Genomic DNA, 25,095 nt, shown 5'->3' with positions numbered 1-25,095 from the left:
AGTGCTCTCTCAGTGATGCTTTGTGGCTATGACTAGTGGACTACCTCAGTCTACCAAGGGTAAAGTGTGCAGATGACCCAAGGGCAAGGAAGAGAGGAAGTCAGCTGCAGTGGATTCCAATGATAAACTACAAGCAATAAGAAGAAACTTGGCTGAGGAAATGTATGATGCAGTGACTGGGGATGAGTTGGGAAAGAGACCTTGGAACCCTAAAGGGCAACATAGCAGCTGGATAGATTCCTAGGTGGAGAGGTTGCCCAGGGTCATACCTCTAATAGGTACTGGTTAGATCTGAACTCAGGTCTTCTAGGGGCAGGATGATGTCTAGATACCTCTAATCCAATCTCCTCAGACAATCTACCTTGAGAGAATCTGAGACCCAGAGAGAAATGATCAGTTGGATATTATACAGGATTTGGACTCAGATACCAGGGTTCCAAATGCATTCCTCTTCCAACTCCAACATGATTTCTTCCATGTATCAGAGTATCCTTCAGGAGGGATTTTTTTTTTCATTTTGTTTTGTTTTGTTTTTATAGCAAACTCTTCCCCATGGGCCAAATTGGGACCCAGACTTTTGTTCCCTCTACTCAAGTTTTGGACAGGATAGCAATCCCAGAAGTTTCTGTTTAAAATATTGACATACAATATTTTAAATTTTGAATTTTTGAATAATTTTGCTTTGGTTTAAAATGGAGGAGAGAGGAAAAAGAGTCAGCAGTTTACCTATCTCAATTTGAATTCCCTTCACTAAAGAGGGCTACCTTCCTGCTGCTCATGCCCCCCTCCCCAACTCCCCCTGCTGACTAGATGATGCCAGCCTCAGATGATGTCATGGGACTCCACCCACAGACTCTGACTCCTGGCCAGGTCTTGGGCCCTTGAATAAGCTTTATGGGCTCACAAGGCCCTGAACAAAACTCTCCCCCTCATGGCCTCCTCTCTCCTGGGCAGAAGTGGGTAAGGAGAGACCTGTTATAAGCTGTTTGAATTGAGACCACTGAGCCTGTCAAACTGACCTCGAGATCTGTTCAGTTCCATCTAAAGCCATCTTTCTTCCAGAGAACCGTAAAGTGAAGAAGGCCTGGCAGTGGGTAGCGGTGGCCCACTTGATAGCAGATTGGCCACTTGGAAAAGATTCCATCAGAATAGGTAGTCCTGGGAAAGAGGGATGGACCCTAGGTGCTGGTTCTCTGATCCAGTGGAGGACAGTAAAATGGAGGACCCAGGCCCACATCCTGGGTTTCCTGGACTGCTGGTGGGGGATGGGGAAGGGGGAAGGGGGGGGAAAGGGGGCAGTTGGATTCAAAGGCTGTGGACTCTGGGTGCTGGGGGAAAGGGTGGGCCTAGAGCATCTGCCCAGGACTCCAGGCTGGCTTGAAGGATGCCTCTTGGCATCCTTCCCAAGGTCCCACCCAGGATTCCTGTGAGAACCCCCACCCCCCAGCTTGTGGTGTTGTGGGAAAAGCTTGACCATGAACCTGTGCGGCCTTCCTCCTGGTGGGGGCCGAGGCCCAAGGGGTGGGGTGGGGGTGGGGCATACTGGAGGCAGGGAGTACATTGTTCCTTCTACCTTGCTCTGACCATTGGTAGCCCCCACCCCGTTTTTGAGCTCAGAATGACTGGCAGGGCAGATGGGGGGGGGTTGATCGGGGGCTGTGGGGCCCACGGGGTGGGGGTGGGATGGCATTACTGGCCCCCATACCCCAAAGTCCGGGAGGCAGAGGACTAGTCTAGTCAAAGGGGGAGTGTAGAGAGGGGATGGAGAGGGGATGGGGGGGTCCAGTGGTCTCTGTGTGCACACATGGCTGTACTCTGAATGTGTTCTGTATGTGTGTGGGGGGGTGCCGAGGGTGTGTGTGCACACACACGTGTAAGGTGAAGCCGATCCCTGTGCTCCATCTGCGGGGTCTCTCGGTGGGTCTAGGGGTGGACCCACCCCAGCCACTGCCAGCTGAGGCAGCAGACCCTTAGGCTCAGGCTCCGCCTCCAGTCTGCCCTGCGCAGGGACCCCAGTCTCAGCCCTAGGAGAGGGGGCACCCGTGAATGTGCCCAGCCCCAGAAGGGGGGCCAGCTTCCCCCTACCTGCCTCCTCATCCTGGTGGCTCCTCCCAGGGTCGGGTGCTCCCTGGCCTGCGGATGCTGCCGCTACTGCTGCTGCTGGTGCTCCTTAGTTGTTGCTGCCCCTTGCTGCCCCTTCTCGCCTCGCCGCCTCTGTTTCCCACTGGAGAGGGAGCCCAGGACCAGAGGTCTTCTCCAGGTGGCCTGGCAAGGCCAGAGGGCTTAGGCTTCCTGGGCCTGTGGCCAGGCAGCAGGCTGTCCCTTGGGCCTGAGGAGGGGTGGGGGTGGCCCCCATTTCTAGCTTCACAGTTCCCAGGGAGCTCAGAAATGTAAGAGCACAGAACCCACGTTCTAGAGGGGGAGCACACGGAGATGGATCTAATGACTCGCCTGGGGTCACTAAGCCGTGGAGTGTCCGAGGTGGAATCCGCCCCCAAGTGTCCGGAGCTGCTTCGGCCTCTCTTTTTGGCGTGGGCCGAGACTGTTGGATCTAGATGGCCGTCTGAGGGAGCTTTCCAAGGCATAGTCCTCCAGTCCTATTTAGAGCACGCGGCATTCATCCATCTGGGCCCCAGATTTTCGGAAGGAGCATCTGGGGGTCGGGCAGAGAAGGCCAAGTGCTTGACTGGAGGGTGTAGGGGGGAAGCAGGGGGTGGTGGTGTAGTCTCCACATGAAAGGCGGGACTAGCCCCCTCTTCTTTCCCCTCCCCCCCACCTCCTACCAGTCTCTTCAGGACCCAAGTGGAAGGCATCATGGACTTACTTCGGAACTGTCAGTCAGGTTGTCTCTGTTCATAGAGAGAGCAGCCCTAGGGCTGCCATTGGACTGTAAACAGGGAAGTCTGTTTGGTTGTAGGAGATAATTCTTCTCCCCCCAAAATCCCACTCTTACAGTGAAGCATTTTAATGACCTCAGCAGCCCACACCCACCATGCCATTATTAGGCTGATTTTGCTTTGGTCATCAAAGAATTAAACTTTATGCTTAGAGAAAGGAAGGAGGCAATGTGGACAAGATGAAGTCAGTGGCTCAGTTTTCTTTCTGGAGACAGCATGGCAGTGGGTAGAGTTCTTAGAAGGTCTGGATTCAAATCTCTTCTCTGTTATTTATCAGCTGGGCCAGCCTGACCAGATCATTCAAGATTTCTGAGTTTCACCAACTCCTTAGGACTAATCTGCTATGAGATATATTTTACCCCTGGTGAAGGATGTCCAGACCCTTTCCCACAGTTCCTTATGATGACAAACAGCCAGTTTCTTTCTCTGAAAAATTAGGTTGGATGATTACAAAACCTCTCCTATCTCACTAACTTTTAAATCTCTGATCTCTAAGACATCTCAATACAATTGGTTCCCTTGGGTCATGGTTCTTGGGAAGGAAAGGGAGCAAAGATGCTTTGATTTTCCTTGATTTTGAACTTTAAGTAGCCCTTGCATCTTGGTGTTCCAATTCAAAGTTATATTTCAGTACTAAGGTGGTCTCAAAGTTGCCTGGTTCTCCATGTGTTTGTTGGTTCTCCATGTTGCTTTCTCCAGACATTCACACCCCCTGGAGAACTTCTATCAAATGGAAGCCTGTGGTTCAGCAGTGGTCCCCTCAGGTATTATAGGGGTGCTGGAGTCAGGGATCCATGTGAGCAGGGCATGCTCAGGCATTATATTGGGTTCAGGTGTGTAATTTACCAAATGACAAAGGACCTAGAAGCCATTCAGTCTGGCTACCATCATACCACACAAATGGCCCGACCCCATCTCAGAAAACTCATCAGTTTGGGGAAGGCTCACCTTGCTCCAGTTCCTCTGTGTCTTCCCCTCATGGTCTATTCTGGTGCTATTCTAGATAGAGCAAAAACAATCCTTCCTTCACAAAACCCTTCAAATAATTGAAGGCTATTGGAATGGTCTTGGGTGAGAGGAGATGAGCATCTGCTTTAGGGAGATGACTCTGAGGAAAGACAATGGGACATTTTGGAGAGACATCACACACAGAGATAGCAGCAAGATTTTGTAACATTGATAGGTAGGTTGAGGGAGTTGGGAGAAGTCTAGAATCCATCTTGCATTGCCAGTGGAGGTGACTGGAAAGAAGATGGTTCCCTCAGCAGAAATAGGGAAGTCTGGCAGAGGGAATGGGTTGCATGGAAAAATGTTTTGATTTATATTGAGTTCCCAATAGCCAGTTAGAAATGTCTAATGTATCTTTTCCAGGCTTCCTGACAATATACATTATCTTTTCCCTGGCCCTTGGTTGCCTCATTGGCACCACATCCAGTATGACTTATTGCTGACTATCCAATGGATCTTTGAAAGCTACCTACCAGATGCATGAGAAGAGGTGGGGGCATGAGCTTGAGTGTTTGGGAAGGAGAGAAGCCAGGCAGAAATAAGGACAAATTTATTGTCTGTCCTTGGGCAAATTGGATGCTAACCCTAACTTCTCTAGTCCCAAGTCTCTTATCTAAAAAATGAGGATTGACCAAGGTAATCTCTTAAGCTTCTGACTCAAAATTCTATGTTCAGGCAGGGGGGATAGAACTAGACCTCTCCTGCTTTCATTCCCCAAATTCTGTTATTCTAAATATTTTCTTCCCTTTCTCAAGTTTATTCAACCATTCAACTGAACACATATTTTAATGTGCAAATATTCCTACTGTGTCATTCTTTTGAGAGACAGTATAGAAAGATAGCTGGTACCAGGAAAGACTAGTATTTGGATCCCAACTCTGACACATCATAGCTGGACAACCCTTTACAAATCAATTTTCCCAACATCCCTTTCCTTATCTAGACAATGGGGCTGCAGGAGAGCATCTCTAAGGTCCCATTCTTCTCTGTACATTATTCTACAATACTGAAGTTGTGATGGACCACAAGTCAGATATGGAAACTATATTAACCATCATAAAAAGATTGTGATGGAAGCAACAGGAGATAATGGAAAGAACAAAGGATTTGGAATAGGTAGAACTGAGTTATAGTTTGTAATATTCAAATTTAAAACTGAAAGAGATCTTAGAGGTCCTTATTTTAGAGAAGAGGAAACTAAAGTTCAGCAAGCTTTAATGACTTGTCCAAGGTCACCTAATCCCTAAGGGAAAAGCTTGGGTTGTAATACTGGGTCTGCTGCTTCCTGAAATCTCAACATATTCTCAACATCACTTGGATCCAAAACTGTTGTGGGTTGTCTATCCTATGAAGATCATTAGTGTAATTTCATTATTTTGATGTGGCTCACACAGAGGTCTGAATAGACTTCTCTAACATCTTCTCCTTTCCCACTTCTCCAGGAAAACTTTTATTCCTGCCAGGAAGCTGGACCCAGAAGTTTGCTCTCCTCATAGAGGAAGTGTACTTTGCTATATCATATTCTCCCTTAAACATTGTGAGTCTAGGGGACCATGTTTTAGGTTCAAGGTAGAAACATCTGATTGCTATTCATTGGTTAAAAGGGTCCCCAACTTAATTTCCAAGGCTTGACCCCTATCCTGCCAAAGGACAGTTCTATGAATGAAGCCCATTTATACAAGGTTATAGTAAAAAAGAGTATACAATATGAGTCTACGTACCAGATGATAATGCTGACTGAAGCTCTTCCTTTGAGAATGAGTTAACTCAGCTCCACCAAAAGAGGAATTCTCAGATCTCACCAAAAGAAGCGGGGAACCCCAAATCTCTTAATATTTAAGGATGAGATGGACAGCTCCTCACACGTTGATTCTTGCCAGAATATTTTTTCTTCCCTTCAGTTACTTGAAGAAAAGTTAGCTTCCTTGAAGTTGAAATTCAGAAGGACCCCCTCTCCTCTCTCAATCTCATCAATTCTGCCCTACCCCCTCCTACAGATTCAGAACATTAATTTTTACCAATGTGGGAGAATCCCATCTCAATGCACTCGAAACTCAAGTTACATTAGCAATATTATATCAAGGCAAGGGAGAGTAGCAGAATACTCCAAGAAGATAGGCTTTTGGATGGAAGACAATCACCCAGGGTCTACAAATACATATCTTGGACTCCCCAATAATGACATTGCTCTAGTAGTCACAGGCAGCCCTTCAGTATGGATTTTCATCTGCTCTTTTTGAACCAATTATAATTTTGATTTTTTTTTAAGAAAGGGAGAAGGGAGGAGAGGCTTATAGTTTTACAAGATCCACTGCCTCCCAGAATCCTCAGAAGAATATTTTTGTTAAAATACTATAAAAATGGTGTCTGGTTGTTTGTTGTTAGTTGTGGGTTATTGTTTGGTTGTTTATGTTTGTGAGCAGCGCGCAGTCTTGCAAACCTTACAACTTCTTAAGTACAATCCATCTCCACTTTTCTCTATCTATCCAGTTAGAGGTCCTTGTCATTGTCCATCTTCAGGAGCTGTCCCAGGTACACGTATTATTGGCAGGGGATTATCTATTGATCCATAAAATAGATGTACAAAATTCTTCATCCATTTAGATTTTCCTATGTTGGTAGTTAGGATAATTCTCTTATTTTTCTTTTTTCAAAATTCATTTGTGAAAGATTTTGAGATTCACATTTTTCTCCCTCCTCTTTCCTCCTTCTTCCCTTGATAGTAAGTAATCTGATATAGGTTAAATATGTAAAACTATGTTAAACATATATCCATATTAATCAGGTTGCAAAAGAAGAATCAGAACAGAAGGGGAAAAGCATGAGAAGGAAAAAAGTAAAACAAATTTTAAAAAGTGAAGATAGTCTGCTTTGGTCTGCATTCAGACTTTATAGTTCTTTCCTGGATATGGATGGTATTTTTCTATCATTCAGAATTACTTTTGGTCATCGTATTACTGAGAAGTGCTAAGTTCATCATAGTTGACCATCACACAATGTTGCTGTTAATGTGTACAATGTTCTTCTGGTTCTGCTTGCTTCACTTAATCAGTTCATGGAAATCTTTCCAGGCTTTTCTAAAGTCTTAACTATTCATGATATCTTTCAGAACAGTAGTATATCACCACATTCATGTACAACTGCTTGTTTGTCATTCCTCAATTGATGAGCATCTCCTCAAATTCTAATTATTTCCCACTACAACAAGAACAGCTATAAATATTTTTGTACATGGGGGTCTTTTCTCCTTGGGATACAGACCTACTAGTGCTATTGCTAGATCAAAGGTTTTGCAGAGATTTATAATCCCTTGGTCATAGTTCCAAATTGATCTCTTAGAATGGTTGGATCAGTTCACAACTTCATCAACAGTGCATCCCTTCCAACATTTATCATTTTCCTTTTTTGTCATATTGGCCAATATGCTTGGTGTGAGGTGGCACCTCAGAGTTGTTTTAATTTGTAATTCTCTAATCAAGAATGATTTTTGGAGAATTTTTTTTCATATGATTAGAAGAGATTTTAATTTCTTCATCCTAAAGCTATTTGTATCCTTTGACTATCATTTGGGAATGATTTATACTTCATAAATTTACCTCACTTCTCTACATATTTTAGAAATGAGTCCTTTATTAGAAATGTTAGTTATAAAAATTGTTTCCCAGCTTTCTGCTTCCCTTCTAAATTTGGTTGCATTGGTTTTATTTGTACAATTTTTTTCAATTTAATGTAATCAAAATTATCCATTTTGCATTTTATGTTGTTTTCTTATCTCTTGTTTGATCATAAACTCCCCCCCCCATATATCTGACAGTGAGACTATTCCTTGTTTTCCTATTGGACATTCACATATAATGTGAATTGTGCAATTTCAACCTTATCTTGGTATGAGGTAGGAGATCAGCTAGATGACACAATGGACTGAGCGCTGCCCTTGGAATAAGGAGGATGGGATTCGAATCCAGCCTCAGACACATTTATTAGCTTTTGACCTTGGGCAAGTGACTTCACCCTGATTACTTTGCATCCAGGGCCATCTCCAGTTATCCTAATTCCTATCTGGCCACTGGATCTAGGTGGGCTCTGGAGAAGAAAATGAGGCTGGTGATGTACCCCCTCATATAAATCCAATTCATGTGCTTGTCATGGCATCACCTCGCTGATGTTGTGGTCTTCTGTGAGAATGAAGGACAAACATCATTACCTCTGGTATAGGGTATGAGATGGGTGAGTCTCTTTTGAGTGGTTGTAGATATTGCTAAAGAGGCCCTTAGAATTCTGGGATTTGATCCACTCAGCACCATATCGTCCATAAAGAGGAGTCTCTGAATTACTTTCCCATCCCCAGGGAGTTCACCTATTTGTTTGTAAGATGAGCTGCACAACCTCCAAAACAAAGGTGAATGTCTTCTGCCAGCACCTATCTCCTTGTTTGATGATATGTTTGATTTGAATAGTGAGGATTTAGGGGGAGAGATCAATTTCAAATCTTAGACTGTCAAATGCCATGCTTACCTGTGTTCCCAAATTTTTATAAGGAGCAAACCTAGGAACTGAGCATTAAACTTAGAAATCCCTTCTAAGATTAAAGGCAGAATCATCGGAACAAACAGAGTTCCATGATACCATTGGGAATGGGAAATGCCAAAGGACCAGGGCCTATTAGGGTCACCTTTTCCCTTGGTTAACTACAAAAATATTTTCAAGATTAAAGTCCTTGGATAACACTGTCTGGATTTTCCTCACAGATGGCTTCAGATAATGACTTTGATTCATATCATCTCAAAAATCCTCAACCTGGGGACCTGATTGAAGTCTTTCGTCCAGGTTACCAGCATTGGACTTTATATATGGGTGATGGCTATGTCATCAACATGGCCCCAACAGGTAAGAGCTTTACTTAATAATTTCTTTTTAAAAAATAGATTTTCTTTTTTTCTAGGCAATGGAGTTAAGTGACTTGCCCAAGGCCACATAGCTAGGTAATTATTAAGTGTCTGAGGCCAGATTTGAACTAAGGTATTCCTGACTCCAGGGCCAGTGCTCTATCCACTGGGCCACCCATTTGCCCCTAAAAAAATAGATTATCATTGATATCTTTTGTTCTATAACACCTACATTTCCCATTCTGTCATTATGTCTTCACTCGGAAAAACAAAGGAGAAAGGAAAAAGTGAACTAACTTGTCAAAAAAAAGGTTTGAAGTTATATCTATTATTCCACCTCCACAAAGAGGCAGGAAAGATGTCTTCTCATATTTCTTTGGAGTCATACCTGTTCATTATAGTTTTACAGATTAAAGTTTTTTGATTGTATTTGATCTTAATTGTTGTTCTTTCTATTTTTGTCTTTATTTTATGTATTGCTTTTTCTGGTTCTACTTCCTTCAATTTTGTTATTTTGTAAATCACCTTTTCTGGTTCTACTTCAAGTGACACAGTTCCTACAAGCCTTACCATGATTCTTTGTACTTAATTGTAATCATTATTTCTTATAGCCCAGGATTAGTTTATTATATTCACACACACAAATATTCCCCCCAAGTTTCAAGGGAGCATAGATATTAGAGATAAAATGGACCTTAGAGGTCATGTATTCCAACCACCTCTTTGACAGATGAAGAAACTGAGGCATGACTTTCCTAAGGTGCCACAAGAACTAAATGGCAAAACTAGGATTTGAACTCAGATCCCTTAATTCTTACCAAATTCATCTTTCCATTGCCTCCCATCATTTCCTTTCATATGGGCTTTTCCTAGAATGAGAAGGAAGAGAAATAACATGAAGGGTCTCCTTGAAGTAATCAAAAGAATGGAAGGATCCTTGTGTGTGTGGGGGAGGAGATGAACTGGGGACTCAAAGCATTGGCTTTCATTGGATAATTGTTTATTATAAACTTAAGAATTAAAATGTTAATCAGCAATTGGTTATTATCGAATGTTACTCTTCGACATTCTTTGCAATTCACTACCCTTTGGTAATTAAGAACCACCTTAAGCATCACAGTGACTTGTCAGTGTCTCTCTGTCTGCCCTAGGCTTGTTCTATCACTCTCATCTCTTCCTCAGAACAGAGTGGTGGGTTCAAAGTAGGTGTGCCTGTGTTTGTATAAATGCCCATACATCTGCTTTGATTTTTCTCTTTGTGTCACAAGGACCCTTCCAGAATTCTTTTGCATTCCTCATTACCATCCTGTGTCAATCTTTTTTTTTTAGTTTTTTTTTTTTGCAAGGCAATGGGGTTAAGTGACTTGCCCAAGGCCACACAGCTAGGTCATTATTAAGTGTCTGAGGAAGATTTGAACTCAGGTACTCCTGACTCCAGGGCCAGTGCTCTATCTACTGTGCCACCTAGCCACCCCATCCAGTGCCAATCTTCACCAAATTAGAGCATTGCATTACCTGAAGGTGAAAGAATTTAAGTGTCATATTGATGCTGGTAGTTTCTTCTTATTTACAAATAATTCTGTTGTGAGTTCTGTTTTCTGTTGGCTAATGATTCTGAGCTCTTTACATTCGGAACAAGCTATCTTGGATTATCCAATTCTCAGGGATCACTAAGACCTCTATCCTGCTGAGAATAAGAAGGTAGGCAATAACATTAAGGAAAAAATCACATACTATATATAAAAAAAAACTATATATAAAAATCTGTGTATATCCTTTGACCCAGCAATAACCCTCCTGGGGTTATCTCAAGAAATCCTAAAAAGGGTAAAAGACTCAACATGTATATAACATCTAGAGCAGCTCTGTTTGTGGTGGCAAAGAATTGGAAATTAAGAGGATGCCCACCCATTGGGGAATGGCTGGACAAGCTAAGGCATATGAATGTGATAGAATATTAGTGTTCCCTAAGAAATCATGAGCAGCCAGACTTTGGAAAAGCCTGGAAAGATTTTAATGAACTGCTGCTGAGGGAAGTGAGCGGAACCAAGAAAAACACTGTACACATTAATAAGCCACACTGTGAGATGATCAGCATTAATGGAAGCAACTTCTGTTAGCAATTCAGTGATCCTGAGAGGCTTGTTAAAGAAAATAGTATCTACGTATAGAGAAAAAAGTGGAGTCCGAATGCAGAGTAAAGTATCCTATGTTTATTTTTAAAATTTCTTTTGTTGTTTCTTTCTCATGTTTTTCTTCCTTCCTTCTGATTCTTCTTTCACAAGACTAATATGGAAATATGTCAAACATGATTATTCATTGCCATGGGGAAGTGGGGAGGCAAGGGAAGGTGGTAGAAAAATGTGGAACTCTAAAGCTTGCAACAGAGTAGATGTCAAAAACTATCTTTGCAGGGTTTTGGAAAAAAATACAATAAAAGCTTTGTTTTTAAAAAGTGCATATCAGATGTCAGGCCCCCAGCTAGCCTGAAGATAATAATAATAACAATAATAACGTTGGTCCTTCATTTTCAAAGAAGACCATGACATCCGGGAACAATTGGATTTCAGTGAGTGTGGGCTGTGCTAAGTCACCAGCCTCAACTTGCTTCTCCACAGTCATCTAGGTCCAGTGACCAGACCTTGGATATGAGGCAATTAAAGAGACTAGTCTGAGATCACACAGCTAGTAGGAGCCAAGTGTCTGAAACCAGATTCAAACTCCTGGCATTTTAACTCTAAGACCAGTGCTCAATCCACTGAGCCACCAGCTGCCACTGGGCCATTTTGTTCCTAATTGTCATGAAAGTTACTGGGTTTTTATTTGTGTTTTTTAATTACTTGCATTTGTTTGTATTTTTATTCTTTGCACGTATCATCATTTGTACCCGTTTTCTTATTTGTATTTGTGGTTTGTTGTTCTTACTGTGGTTATCCTTTCTTCAGCCCTGCAGAGCTGGAAGAATAAAGTTGAATGTTTTGACTTTTCCAAATGATCGTTCAAAGCCAAGGGAAGTGGCTCAGCCCAGGCTACCTGGCCCCCACAGGTGCCCGACCTCAGCCTTTGCCCTCTTCTCTTTCAGAGGAGAACTCTCCAGTTCCCTTCACAAGTGCCAAGTCTGTATTCAGCAAAAAGGCCCTGGTACGGATGCAGCTCTTGAAGGATGTTGTGGGAACCGATGTTTACCGAATCAATAACAAATATGATGACGTGTACCCGCCTCTGCCGTTAGACAAAATCATCCACCTTTCGGAGTTCCTTATTGGGCAGGAGGTGTCCTATGACCTGCTGGTCAACAACTGCGAGCACTTTGTGACTTTGATCCGATATGGAGAAGGAATTTCAGAGCAGGTAAGTCTGGCTCTCTCCCCCACCTGACCTTTGGCTCTGGTTTTCTGAAGATTGATGCACTTAGCCCAGAGGAGAGATTTCTTCCCTTAGGGAAAATCTTTTCTTTTCTCTTGGCATAGTACATAATGTATTTATTGACTCTGGAATAAGATGACCTGGGTTCTAGCTCAGACACTTAATTTTCATGCAACCTTGGTATAGTCATTTGCCTTCTCGGAACTCCAGCTTCCTCACTGGCAAAATGAGGGGTTTGGACTAGAGCTCCTCAGAGGTCCTTTTCCTCCCTAGACCTGGCTTCTCTAATTCTAAACCCCTGGTTCTAGTTGCTCCCAGGCACCCTGCTTCTCCTGACTAAGAACAAACCAATCAGCTCTGCCCCAATCGTCCTCCATTTCCAGACTTCACTGCTAGTGGTACTGAGATGATCAGCCAGTCTCCCAAATTCACAACCAATTTTTTTCTTTGATCTGTCTCTCTCCCTTTCTTCTCAATTCCAATTGATCAGTAAGCCCTAACTCCTCCTCCTGATGTCACTGACACCAGTCTTGCGCAGAACACCATGACTCAATGACTGGCTTTCCCATAGGAATTCATGGCCTGCCAAGGACATTTGAAACCTCTTAGTTAAATGGAACCTCAAAATGATCTTGTGTACCAGATAGTCACAGTTTACAAACGAGAAAGTGAAGTTAAGAAAAGAACACAGCAAGTCTTGGAACAAACAAGACTGAATCCAGACCTGGCTGACTCTCAGGGAATGTTAGGATAATCACAACAATTTGACAACATACTTTATGGTTATACTCACGTTTGATCCTGCCCGACAGCTGAGGGAGGTAGATGTTTGACAGATGGGTAAACTGAGATGGACAGAGATTGAATGGCTTATCCAAGGTCACACAACTAAGCGTCTGAGGCTGGATTTGAATCAGGTCTTCCTGAATTCAGGCCAAAGGCTCTTTTCACTGTACCAGTTTCCACTGTCTATATCTGATGAGATTGATGGAGATTCCCCTTTGCAGGGGTGGGGGGAGATGCCCCCTGACTGATCAGTTTGAGTTGTCTGCATGAGAAATTAATTTGAAAAGACAGTAAACACTAATATTGATTTTTCATGAAATTTAAAGGTAAATTGGGCCTGTCTGATGTGATGTGGGAGTGGATCAACCCAATCACATGCCTTGAATCCTTTATTCTCAAACCTCCTTCCCAGTCCTCATGGGCTATTTGTTTCTCACAATAAATATAATAAACGAAGATATTTTCCTTGGCACTGACCCTGCCTCAGTGGCCTGACAATCAGTTCATTTATGTGAATTAGTTATTACAAACTCATTGGAATTCACATTCTATCTTGGGGAATTAAGAAAAATGTCTTCATCTTCACAAATATGAAAGCCAAAGTAGAAATGACCTTTGTCTTGATGTAAGGAAGGAAGGAAGGAATGGAGAAGCAGATTGTCATTGGGACCACTGGATTCTCTTCCAAAGGAGACCTTTCTATTTCATTTTCTTTCCTTACAGGCCAACCGAGCAATTGGTGTCATTGGGATTGTAACTGCTGCTGCCAGCGCCTTCTCCCTCCTTGGCTTGCTTCCGAGCAAACAAAGGCAAAAACACTATTAACAATTTATTGAAGAAATCTTAGAACTTATGAAATTGTGAGAAAACAGTCAGCCATGGGATGCATTAAAATCCCTTTTTATGGAATCATTAATTGAGCTCAATGATTCCCTGGCAACACCCATCTCCCTTACCCAAGTTTCCATGTCTCTGAATGCTGCAGGTTCCCTATACGGATATACTGTGGGTCTGTGGAGCTAGGGCAGGGGATTTTCTATTTGATATTTAATCATAAGAAGAGACTATTTTCTTTCCAAAAGATGATTTCCTTGTATTTATTATGTGGGGAGAGAACTGCCTCTGCCCTGGTCCTAGAGTAAGCCAGACCCTCAAGTGCCAACTCTTAGAAAGGAAGGAAATCCATAGTTTATATGGGAAGATACTAGTTCATTAGAAGTCATATCCTCCCCACCAGGATGATAGCTTTGGGCTAGAAAAGTCTCTCTGAGATCCTTTCTGGATTGAGATTCCTGAATTCAAAAGACCATGCCACAGCCTGTGAGGAAGATCCGACATTCTGAGCCCTCTTCCCTTTCCATTCTTAAGTCAGATCTGGGTCTAGGAGTTTTCTCTGTACCTGAGGTATAGGGGTAGAGAAATCCTTGGATGATTTAGACCCAAAGGCTCTTCAATGCCTGATCCAAGCTTCTCAGTCTGATAATGGGTGTAGGGATAAGTGCCACAGATTGGGAATCAGGAGGTAAACATTAACTTCAACACAACCCTCTTGCCTATTCCTCCAGGGGCAGACCTTTCCATTTCAAGTCTGTATGTGCCTCCTTATAAACCCCAAGCTGAGAAGTTTAGATCATCAGTATAAAGAACTCCCTAAGTGAGAGAGTTCCCTCCACTAAGGGAGGTCATTGCCTTAATGAAGAGTCCAAAGCAGGTGTCTAGAGTTGTAGCATCAAACCCAGATGGAAATAGGAACCATTAAATCAATCCAAATGATTCCTTTGGCCACAGATTGACGTAGAACCCCCCACAGAGGCATTAGCCTAGGTCTATCATATTTTCATTGATATTGTTGAATATTCTTCAATTACATGCTGACCTGGTGCAGGCCAACTGTTTGACACCTCTGGTCTGGAGCTCCTGGGTGATAAGCTAGGATATAGATATCAGAGGCAGATATAAAGCCAGCTTCACTCTTTCCAGGCTGGTTTTCCACCCTCTATTTCATACTGCCTCTTAAAAAAAGAGGAAGGGAAGACATGCCCCTTTTAACAGCAACCCCACTCAGGACAGGGCAGGGCAATTTATAAAAACTTGTTTTCATGGTCTTTCCACATCACTTTCCTATGCCCTTTCCCTGCACCCCTAGCAGGGCTCCCCATTCCTCAACTCTTTGTTCTCAGTTCCCAAGTCTGCCTTGCATTACCAAAGACTGCCTCACTCCAACATGCCACTCCAAACCTCACATCCTTTTTGGACTCAGGATGTCATATTATGGTATGATCAATAGCTTACATATTAACCCTGCTCATGGCCATTCTGAGAGAGAAAGCCTAGTAACAGTGGTAATGTCCATTATATGGCAAAGTCTTCACATGCATCATTTCATTTGACCTTCACAAGAACCCAAGGAGCAGGGGTCCACAGGAATTATTCCCCACCACCACCACCAATTTACAGATGAGGAGAAGGTACATTCACCCAACTAGCAGATATCTGAGGGACAATGCAGAGCCAGTTCTTTCTACACTGTGCTCAATCCATATAACTGAGATTTTATTTTATTTTTTTTATTTTTAGGTTTTTTGCAAGGCAAATGGGGTTAAGTGGCTTTCCCAAGGCCACACAGCTAGGTAATTATTGAGTGTTTGAGACTGGATTTGAACTCAGGTCCTCCTGACCCCAGGGCTGGTGCTCTATCCACTGCACCACCTAGCCGCCCCTTAACTGAGATTTTAAAAATGGAATTCTGTGCAGTTCTATTTTGATGACAGCAAAAGAAATATGGAGAGGGTTGTGGTACCTTTTGAAAACCTCCCTTTTGGGGAAGGGCCCCTCAGAAGCACCTCCAAATAAACTCCGTGTTGGTGCAGTTGGTGTGTTGGGCAAAGTCTCCTAATTATTACCCTGGCTTGGCTTTTCAGGATTTTTCCAAGGTTCCTGAAGTCTCCTATTCTGTTCCCAGGCTAAATTGGTCACCATTTTGATGCAGTTATTTTGTAATGCTCTTCTCGTGTTGTGTATTTTCATGGTATGAGTGATGGTTCAGTTAGGGGGTGCTGCTTTTTGAAGGCTAGTTAGAATTTGGGAAGGTGTGGCAAGTGCAGTTTGAATTTTCTTCCTTTGGATGGATAATATTATATATAGAAATATGAATAATATAATAATATAAAAGGCACCATGAAGACACATCTTAGATGGAGGGTAGAAAGCAGTCCTCATTATATGATCCTAAGCATGTCACTTGGCCCTGTGACAAGGTAAATATGGGATGAACATACCATATCTCATTTTTAAAAAGCATTGAGGAACAATGTCCTCCTTCAGAAACACTTGTGAGTAGTTTATAACTAGGTTAGGAAAAAAAAACAAGACCCCTCCTAATTATAAAGAAAAGTCTTTAATCTGGAGAATTCATCTACGCCACTTTGCTCTTCCCATAGAGGCTTCTCAGACTGGTAAAATAATCTACACCCCTCACTTTCCAGATGTTCTAATATCTGGCCAATGATCGTCATTCAACATGATCTAATGCAAATAACTCTGAACTTGCCATCCAGGATTTAGCCTCAGTCACTGATCACCTGTGTGGCCTTATTCAACCCCTTTCCTTCTCTACAAAGTGAGCAGACTGGATTAGAATACCTCTGAAGTCTCTTCCAGTCCAAAAAGTGATAAGCCTTTGAATTGAATTGATGTTGTGTGGGTTAAGGTGTTTTTCAGGTTTAATACTTTCTCAGCAAGAATCTACCTGTGATCCTCAATTTTTTTATCTTATCAAAATGGGCTGTCATCTGGAAAGCACTACATCCCCACACTCCATGTCAATGAGAATTTGTAGATTCCTCAGGCTTGCCTTTTCCCATTGAAGCCTGAGGACCAAAAAGGCCTGACTAGGGGCAAACAGACCACCCAGAGTGCCCAAGGCCTTGATCTGGACCTTGACATTTCATGGTCAGTGTGGCCACACTTGGTGAAGGGCAGGATAGGGAGAGAAAATTTGGGCTTCACCCATGGATAAGTCAGCCTTGGGAAGCCTAGCCACCAACTACTTTGAAGGATCATTATATATATATGTATATATATATATATATATATATATGTATATATGTATATATGTATATATGTATATATGTATATACATATATACATATATGTATATATATGTATACGTACATAGGTAGATAGATAGATAGATCAGGAAGAGACCTTAGAGGCTAGTCAATCCCATTCCTATCACTTACAGATGAAGCAGCTGAGACAGAAGATAAGCATAGATCTCCTTGATTCCAAGTCCAATTTTTCCAATTCAATCCTGCCTCTCCTAGTTTGGCAAAATGGAACATTTCTCCTTAACCTAGAATTCTCATTGATGCCAGGGGCCATTGAATCAGACAGATGGGACCAGCATGAGCTCAAGCTTGGGAATCCTGGGTCTCATAGGACACTGATCCATTTGGCCTCCTTTGAAAATTGTTGATGCTTTTCAAATAAAGCATCTCCCTGAATCGAGAGGCCTGTCTTTTGAATATGAATATTCATCTGCTGATGTTTCATGAGAAATCATAGAGAGTAAAGCTATGGGTCTCCCCAAGGGCAGGAGGGATGAGGGGGGTGGGTCTGAGCAGGCTGAAACTTGTGAAGATATACAGTGAAGTGACACAAATGATAATAGCAGGGAGATGGGACAACAGAAAGACAGCAAGATAAAGGGATGGATGACCCACATTTCCTGTTGGTAGTCACCCCTTATCAGAAGAGCTAGAGGAAGGTCCCAGCATGTTGGGTAGAACCCCTGTTGATTATTCATGGGGAGAGCATGGACAAGATGAGAAGTAATAATGGATGAGCTGTAACCTGGATTATGGGAGGGTATAACCACATTAGATTGCTGAGTTGTTTAGGTCATATGAATTATTTTTACCACAGCTGATGCATCTGTACATGGTCATTCAATGGTGAAGATACAGAGATGTGTTGTCAAGGGAATTCTTGTTCTGGTTAGGTTTGGGCTAGGCTAAAGGTCTCCGAGTTCCCTTCTGCTCTTTAGTTCTGGGTAAAAGGTCATTGTAACCTTTGCATATTAGTGAAGGCTTTGGGTGACCCAAAGATTGGGGAACCCTTTACTGAGTGACATATCTGCATAACATGATGCCAGGTACATGTTAGGTCCTCAATGTATCTTGACTCTCCAGTTCCTGATAACACTAAATAAATGATGGGGAAAACTTCATTAGAGGAGGAATGTGGAAGAGTGGGAGCATTATCAGTGGAAATGAATTAAATTTGCTGTCTTTGAATGTGATGGACAAGTTTTACATACAAAGCTGTGTTTTGGGACACTCTTCAGGGTCCTTAATTTGTAACCTCAGCAAGGAACATATAATTTACTAGAACATCAAAACATTTACTATCTGATGAATTGACTGGATTTGAACATGAATCATTGGAAATTCCTTTAGAGATGTTTTTATACAGAGGAATATTAGCCAGGCATGGAGATAACACACCTGCAATCCCTATTAGTTGATTTGAGTTCAGGACTAATGAGTTATAGTTGGGTTAAAGTCAATTGTTGTCCTCAGCTGAGAGGGAGTTGGGTGGTGGTGTAGCAGGTTGACTAAGGAAGAATTCATGTCAATCAAACTCATGAATGACCGGTAGCCTTCCAGTCTGAGAAAGATAGGGAGAATTCAGATTTAAAATAACAGTAATTCTAATGCTGTTAATAAACAACAGCAAGAATAGATATGTGAAAGACAGCTTTCTTCTAGGTTCTTTATATATCATCATCGAATAATACATAAACATATCATATTCCTTTATGGAATAAAGTCCATAAATATATCCTTGAGACAAACTGATTGTAGTACTTAACCAAAAGTCATTCAAGATGGACAGACATGGATAGGTTGCAGTCTGGACCTTTGGAAGGAGTACCTACAATGATGAAGTCACAGATCTGTTCAATTTTTAAACTTTATTAATTCTATTACTGAACTATAGTACAGACCACTCTATAATGAAGTGAGGGTCAGTCAAGACCCCCAGGCTGCCACTCTGAGATACCACACCAAGAGATATCCTTGCAAGGTCTCTTCCTCCTGCTGGGGGCAGCACAAATGGCTATCAACACTATACCCATATGCTGCTAACAGAATAGCACTTGAAGTCTTGCCACCTCCCAGGACTTTTTAATACACACTCGTTATTATAATTGGGACCAGAATTTTGTTGGAAGTGAGGCTTCATATTCACATTTGAAATTCTACTAAGAAAGTGACTAAAGTCTCCATGACCTTTGATACAGAAAACCCCCTCTGCAATACCCCAAGGAGGTCAAATCCATCCTCATACTAATTCCAGACCCTTTTTGTGGAGTAATAAAGAACTAGAAACAGAGCAGATGACCACTGACACAAGGAATAAGTAACTGTGCTTCCTAATTATGATGAACCTGTGGTGAATGAGGGGAGCTGCCTTAGATGAATGGATGCCCAGAAAAAGTTAAAAGAAATAGGAAAATAACAGATACAATGACTGCCACAATGTAAATGGAAGAATACACCCATAAAATGAAACTTAAATCCTATAGTTAGAAAGCCCAAGTCTACCTTACAAGAAGAGAGAAGTCACCTCCTTCCCATTCTACAGAGGGGAGGGATTCGAGGTGAGGACCATTAGACTTACTTGATGTGTGAGTTTTGAAGACCTGATCTATCTTTCTCAAAATTCTTTGTTACAAGGAATGGCCTGAGAAACAGGTATAAGAAGTTTTAACTTGGAAATGAAGATGTTGTTACAAAAAAGGTCAGTAAATTATTTTTACTCTTTTATATAAATTATACATAGGAAAAGGGGGACAGAGGATATTTTTTATCCAACAAAGTATATGGTCCCACAAATATAGTAAGAATAACTAATAGTTAATGACAGTCATAAAAGCTCACATTTTTATTGCTTTAAAGTTTGCAGATCACTAGATATGTCATCTTATGGCAACACCCGGAAAGAGATGCTATCATCTCAATTTTATAGATGAGGAAGGTTAAGCAACCTGCCAAGAGTCACATAGCTAGATAGTGGTTAGAAAGGGAGGCTCTAAACTCAGGTCTTCCTGACCCCAAGTCTAACATCCAATCCACACCAATACCCTGAAGTTGAGGGTCTTTTTTAAAAGCAGTTGGGAAACAGCACCTTAAAAATCATGTGATTCTCCAGCCCTCAAGTATTGTTTAAAAGTGACCAAATAAAAGCTAATCCTCTCTGTGTGTGCTACTGCTCATCTATGAAGACTTTGGTCACCCAGAAAAGTGACAGCATTCCAAAAGGTTACAGCTATTCAGACACTGGATCAACTTTATTAGCAATAAATTACTCCATGAGATTCACTGTCTTTGTGCTGGGCGACCCAGCCCCAAATGGAATCTTCTCTTGGAGACAGACTCACAAAGTTCTTTTGGATCCTTGGATGAGGAAGGCCACAAAACAAGTTGCATCCCTTCTCCTCCATTGTACTTGATCCAAACAGATGCTTCTTATCCACAGGTCAAGGTTTTTCAATGAATCACATAAGGCTGAGGCTTCAAAGCCGGGTCCAGAAATGCTGCTCCGCACTGCTCCCTGTAACATCGACCTTCTGAACCGGTGGTGATTCACTGTTTTCATAGGCACAGTTGACATAGAAGCCATTTTTGCTCTCTCCTGAGTAATCCGTCCTATTCATGGGGGGCCAGCTGGGATCCTGTGCTAGCTTCCTCTGCCATTTCCTATACTGACTCTTAGAGTGCACTCCCCACTTTTTTTTGATCAGCAGCCACAACTCTCGGTTTTGAAGGATGGCATCCTGCAATATCAAGGGCATTTATTGATACTGAAGAAGGAAATGAGTCATCCCTTCCATTACCTATCACCTTTCTCCCTCCCCTCACCACCCCCACCTTGTGAAACCATCCATGATACCAGCCCTTTTCTTTATGATGACTAAGGGAGTTCTCCTTAGAAAGATTCTCCCAAAATTAGCAGACTGACCATCTCCTTCCTTTCCTCCCCACCCCAGGTGAAACAGTTCATTGAACCTCAAAGTTGAATGACAATCTAAGAACTGGTCCTGACCCTGACTGAAATCCTTTGACAGCTAACAGTTATCCAACCCCTGCTTGGAGACCTCTAGTGAGGGGAAAACCACTATTCCTCCCAAAGACAGCTCAGTTTCTGTAGGCTTGCTGTTGCCTTCACCAGCCAGAGCCAAAGAGAACATGCCCAATCTCTCCCTCTATAGTCCTATCTACAGAAACAGCTTTCAAATCCTTGAAGATAATTCTCATGCCCACCCTGAGTCTTCTCTTCAAATCTAGGTTAAACAGCCCCGCATCCTTCATGTGGTCCTAACCTGGCATGGACACAAGGCACTTCACCATCCTGAGAATCATCCTTATTTGGTTTTTGGGATGTGGGAACATTGCTTAGTATTTGTCATATCCAATGCAATACATCTCAGACTAAAAAACAAAGACAATCTTGGTTGAGATGGGGAATTCTCCCCTCAAATCAGGATGATTGTTCCTTAGTCACTCCAGTTCATAAATCTATTATCTGCTAGAAAAAGTTGGTGATACCAAACTTTGGTCACATTTCATTTTATCTGGTCCAAGGTTGAGGTTCACCACGCCACAGTCTGGTTCTGTCTGCATCATGCTACCTATAGCTCCAGTCTTCTACACCCTTAAGCTCCCCCATCCCCACCCCACCCCTTCCATGATTCTAAGCTCTCTGGACATCACTATGTTCCCTCTCTCAAATCTTAATGTCATTATATGTATTGTTTTCTCCTATCAGAAGTCAAGATTTGTTTTCTTGTTTTCTATCCCTAGTCCTTATCACCTTGGATGGCCCACTGTGATACAATAGTAAATTCTATTCATTCTTTATTACTTTACCAAAAGACAGAGTTTCCCTCAGAGAAAGCACATTCAATCTTTGATGACTCTCCTTTCTTCAAAAAATAAAAGTTACACATCTGAGAGAGAACTAGAATTGAATGCTGACTCTGCTGCTAATATACTACCTGTCTGACTTTTAGCCTCAGTTTCTTCATCTGTAAAATGAAGGGGGTTGACAATATGATCTCTCAGTTTCCTTCCAGCTTTGAATCTCTATGCACATAAGTCCATGATTGGAAGAGAAAAAAAGTAGAACAGACCATAGTAAAGCCATCAATTTGTGTAAGTAATGTTACCTCCCTTCTGAAGAGGAACTGGTAAAGATGGCAATTCAGCACCAAATATGTCAATTTTCCCTTTAAATTCTGACTTCCATTCCATTGGATGCTTGAACCATCCAAGGCAATCCTAGCTCCCAATTAAAGGCAAGCCTATGTAGTTGGGAGTATTGGTATTTTGATAATCCTGCTTTCATCACTGCTCTGGGGAACATCAACCTCTCTCCTGATATCTAGGTCCTTCTTAATCCCTAATTTAATAGTACTTTCCTCCCTCATACCCTCTTCCTCAACCTCCACTGAAATTACTTTGCATTAACTGCATAGAGATTCTTTCACTTTATTATCATTCCCCTCCCCAAAAGACTATAAGCTTTTTGAGAGTAGGAGCGGTTTCATTTTTGTCATTATATTCCCATAAAATTAAGAAATTAATAAAAATTAATTGAATTAAATTGAAGTTCCATGTTCCCTAAATCTGAAATTTTGGTGAAAACATTTAAGTCTTGTTCCATAAGAATACAGACCATTATTGAACAACCTTGTAAGATGAAAGAGCCCACTAAGAACAAGGTCTTCTTTCTCCAACATTTGTTTTTCTTTTCCCCCAGATTCTGGGCTCACCTCCACAAAAAATGCCACACAGAACTGGACAAGCGATGCTGCAAGAATGCAAATCCTCCACGTTGTGACTGTTGGGATGAACTGTGCAAAAAGGGGAGCATGTCTCAAAGTTACATGTTTTGGCCCATGTTTATGGAATGTTTCTAGACAGAGCTCTAACTAGCCAGAGGCCAGTAGGGCTCTATTCCCATGTCTACCTTCACCTTTCAGGTAAAAGGGAATCTTTCTATCCCCAACCCAGAGCTGAAGCCCCAATTATTGTTTTGTTCAGTGGCCCTAGCTATTCCCCAAGTCCCCAGGGCCCTATTATAGGGCCCCTCCACGTCAAACCATTTTCACCAGAGTGAGAGTCAAAGCTACTGATCCCCTACACCCAAATGTCTGAATCTAAGGACAACTGCTATTTTTTGCTACTTCATCCTTCCTTTCCCCAATCCCCACTTCCCACACAATTGTTTTTGCCATAGATGAAAAACTCCTTATTATATAGCATTGCCCTCAGGTTCACAGAGCATTTTCTTCAGAGTAACCTCACAATGTAGGCAACATACCTCTGTTTTATAATGAAATGAGGCTAAGGGTGGTTAAGTGAAGTGTTTAGGGTCACATAGCAATTCATGTAAGATGTGTCACATCTCAACTCCAAGACCAGTGGACCTACACTATTCCATATGAACTCCTTTTTAGATGATAAGAAATCTTAGAAGATATCATTCCTTTTACATTTTCCAAACTGAGGGGAAAATAGCATTAGACTATTTTTTGACAAAGCAAAGCTTACTTGAAACTTGTTACTAGCAAAACTCAGGCTTGAAAATCAGTCAATTAGTAGAATGAGTATATTGTTTATAGAAATTATTGTCAAGTGTCTTAAATGCAAGGTCAACCTGAATTTACCACTTTGCTTCCTTAAAAACACATATATGCCCCCAAAGGAATGAATGGAATTTAGAGATCCCCCAAAGGTGATTAAGGGAAAGAAACACCTATAAGTGCCAGAAGGTGATGTGACAACTCTGTTCTTTTATCCCCACTGGACCAGATGTGGTCAGCTGCTATCAACACCACCTAGTGCAGTGGGTTAGGGGGACAGGAAGTACTAGAAGAGGTGGCGTCTCTTGGGGTCCTCACTCCAAACCTTCTTTCTCTTAACCCTTCTCGGAGTCATTTCTAAGCCTTAGGTGGTTCACTGTTTGGTTTTATCCCCATGGAAACATGTCTTCTAACCCACTTGTTCAATATTGTAATGAATGAAGAAGCCTCTTCCATGTCTGCCTTTGTTGTTTATCCTGCAGCCATCCAGTTCCTGGTGGGTGCTCAATACATTCAATACATTGAACTGAAGAATCATTTGTGAGGAGATAATCTGAGAAAACATTCAAGCAGACTCCAGAGGGGAGTTGCCCTTTTCCATTCCCACTGAGATTCCCCAACCCTACCTGATTAATTCCTCCAGGATTCATTGTATTTTGTCCAGTTTATTTTATTAAACAACTAAGCTTCCTGTCATCAGACTTTTCCCTACTGTACATGCCAGGATTTCAAATCATAAGCAGATAATTGACTCAAAGCAATCCTTTCCACTGATGTTCTAATATCTTTTATTCTATCAATATATGAGCTCCTTGGGGAAGGAACTTTTTTTATATTTGACTTAGTCTCTTCAGTACCATAAACAAGGTATTTCCATATAGTAGGTAATTAATGATTTTTGAATCAAATTGAATTGAAATCTATTATCTGCTCCATCAATGTGCTCCATGTCAGAAGCCTTCAATGTATTCTTATTGCTTGTAGCACAGTCTAGGCTCCATTTGTTGACGTTCACAGTCTCTCTCTCCTTTCATTCTTCCCCCAAGTCGTACCATCCTCATATTTTTCACCTCCAAAATTTTGTTCATGCTTTTCTGGCTTTCTGGCTTTCATTCTTCATTCTTCATTCAACATTGAACAAGTGGGCTACAAGACGTTTCCATGTGCATAAAACCAAGCAGTGAACAACCTAGCCAGATTTTACCCATTTGGCAATACTCCATTTCCTTCATGAACCTCACCTTTACCTGTAAACCCTTTTGATCTTCCTTAGCTACATTTAAACACTTAGTGCCTGGGGTTATTGTTTGACCCTTTTGTTTATGAATGTCTTATCTTCCCAACACTTATCAAAGGTGACAGCCATGCTTAATACCTATTCAATTGTCCCCACAATTCCTAGCACAATCTTAGACATATAGTTGGTACTTTTTTTTTTGCAAGGCAATGGGGTTAAGTGGTGTGGTTAAGCAGCTTGCCCAAGGCCACACACCTAGGT

General features: G+C 41.9%; 2 protein-coding genes across 15 annotated transcripts in view; one reads left to right on the top strand and one right to left on the bottom strand.

Moving 5' to 3' along the window:
- Nucleotides 1-895: 895 nt before the first annotated feature.
- On the top strand, nucleotides 896-24,282 carry PLAAT1 (phospholipase A and acyltransferase 1). 9 transcript variants are annotated; one of them, XR_012469264.1, is made up of 8 exons: nucleotides 896-1,152; nucleotides 8,654-8,792; nucleotides 11,874-12,142; nucleotides 13,667-13,752; nucleotides 19,687-19,750; nucleotides 20,489-20,590; nucleotides 22,075-22,164; nucleotides 22,772-24,280. XR_012469264.1 is itself a non-coding variant. In XM_074190623.1 (6 exons), exons 2-5 carry the CDS (start codon nucleotides 8,654-8,656, stop codon nucleotides 19,718-19,720), a joined length of 528 nt encoding a protein of 175 aa, XP_074046724.1. In that variant the 5' UTR covers nucleotides 896-1,152; the 3' UTR covers nucleotides 19,721-19,750; nucleotides 22,772-24,278. The 9 variants fall into 9 exon arrangements, 4 of the variants coding, with proteins under 4 accessions (XP_074046724.1, XP_074046725.1, XP_074046727.1 ...); XR_012469267.1 differs by lacking the exon at nucleotides 13,667-13,752 and having other exon boundaries at nucleotides 22,772-24,282; XR_012469266.1 differs by lacking the exon at nucleotides 20,489-20,590 and having other exon boundaries at nucleotides 22,772-24,279.
- LOC141490570 (putative cation-transporting ATPase 13A4) overlaps nucleotides 18,947-25,095 on the bottom strand; it is a 195,360-nt gene continuing 189,211 nt past the window's right edge. For all 6 annotated transcript variants that reach the window (XM_074190614.1, XM_074190617.1, XM_074190616.1 and 3 more), the window contains 2 exons: nucleotides 22,785-22,865; nucleotides 18,947-20,786 (listed from right to left, as the gene is read on the bottom strand). In XM_074190614.1, the coding sequence (XP_074046715.1) occupies nucleotides 20,526-20,786; nucleotides 22,785-22,865 (342 nt within the window). In that variant the 3' untranslated portion in view covers nucleotides 18,947-20,525. The remainder of the gene's footprint in view (nucleotides 20,787-22,784; nucleotides 22,866-25,095) is intronic.

This window comes from Macrotis lagotis, chromosome 6 (genome assembly GCF_037893015.1).
Source record: "Macrotis lagotis isolate mMagLag1 chromosome 6, bilby.v1.9.chrom.fasta, whole genome shotgun sequence".
In the NCBI taxonomy this organism is placed as follows: domain Eukaryota; kingdom Metazoa; phylum Chordata; class Mammalia; order Peramelemorphia; family Peramelidae; genus Macrotis; species Macrotis lagotis.
Note: the sequence above shows the minus strand (reverse complement) of the source record. Positions and strands in the feature narration are given on the sequence as shown.

Bases quoted from the DNA above. Each gene is read 5' to 3' on its own strand.
- PLAAT1 (XM_074190623.1), top strand. From the start codon at position 8,654: ATGGCTTCAGATAATGACTTTGATTCATATCATCTCAAAAATCCTCAA. The intron at 12,143-13,666 runs GTAAGTCTGGCT...CTTTCCTTACAG, and splicing joins GAGAAGGAATTTCAGAGCAG to GCCAACCGAGCAATTGGTGT. The intron at 13,753-19,686 runs GCAAAAACACTA...CTTTGTTACAAG, and splicing joins TTGCTTCCGAGCAAACAAAG to GAATGGCCTGAGAAACAGGT.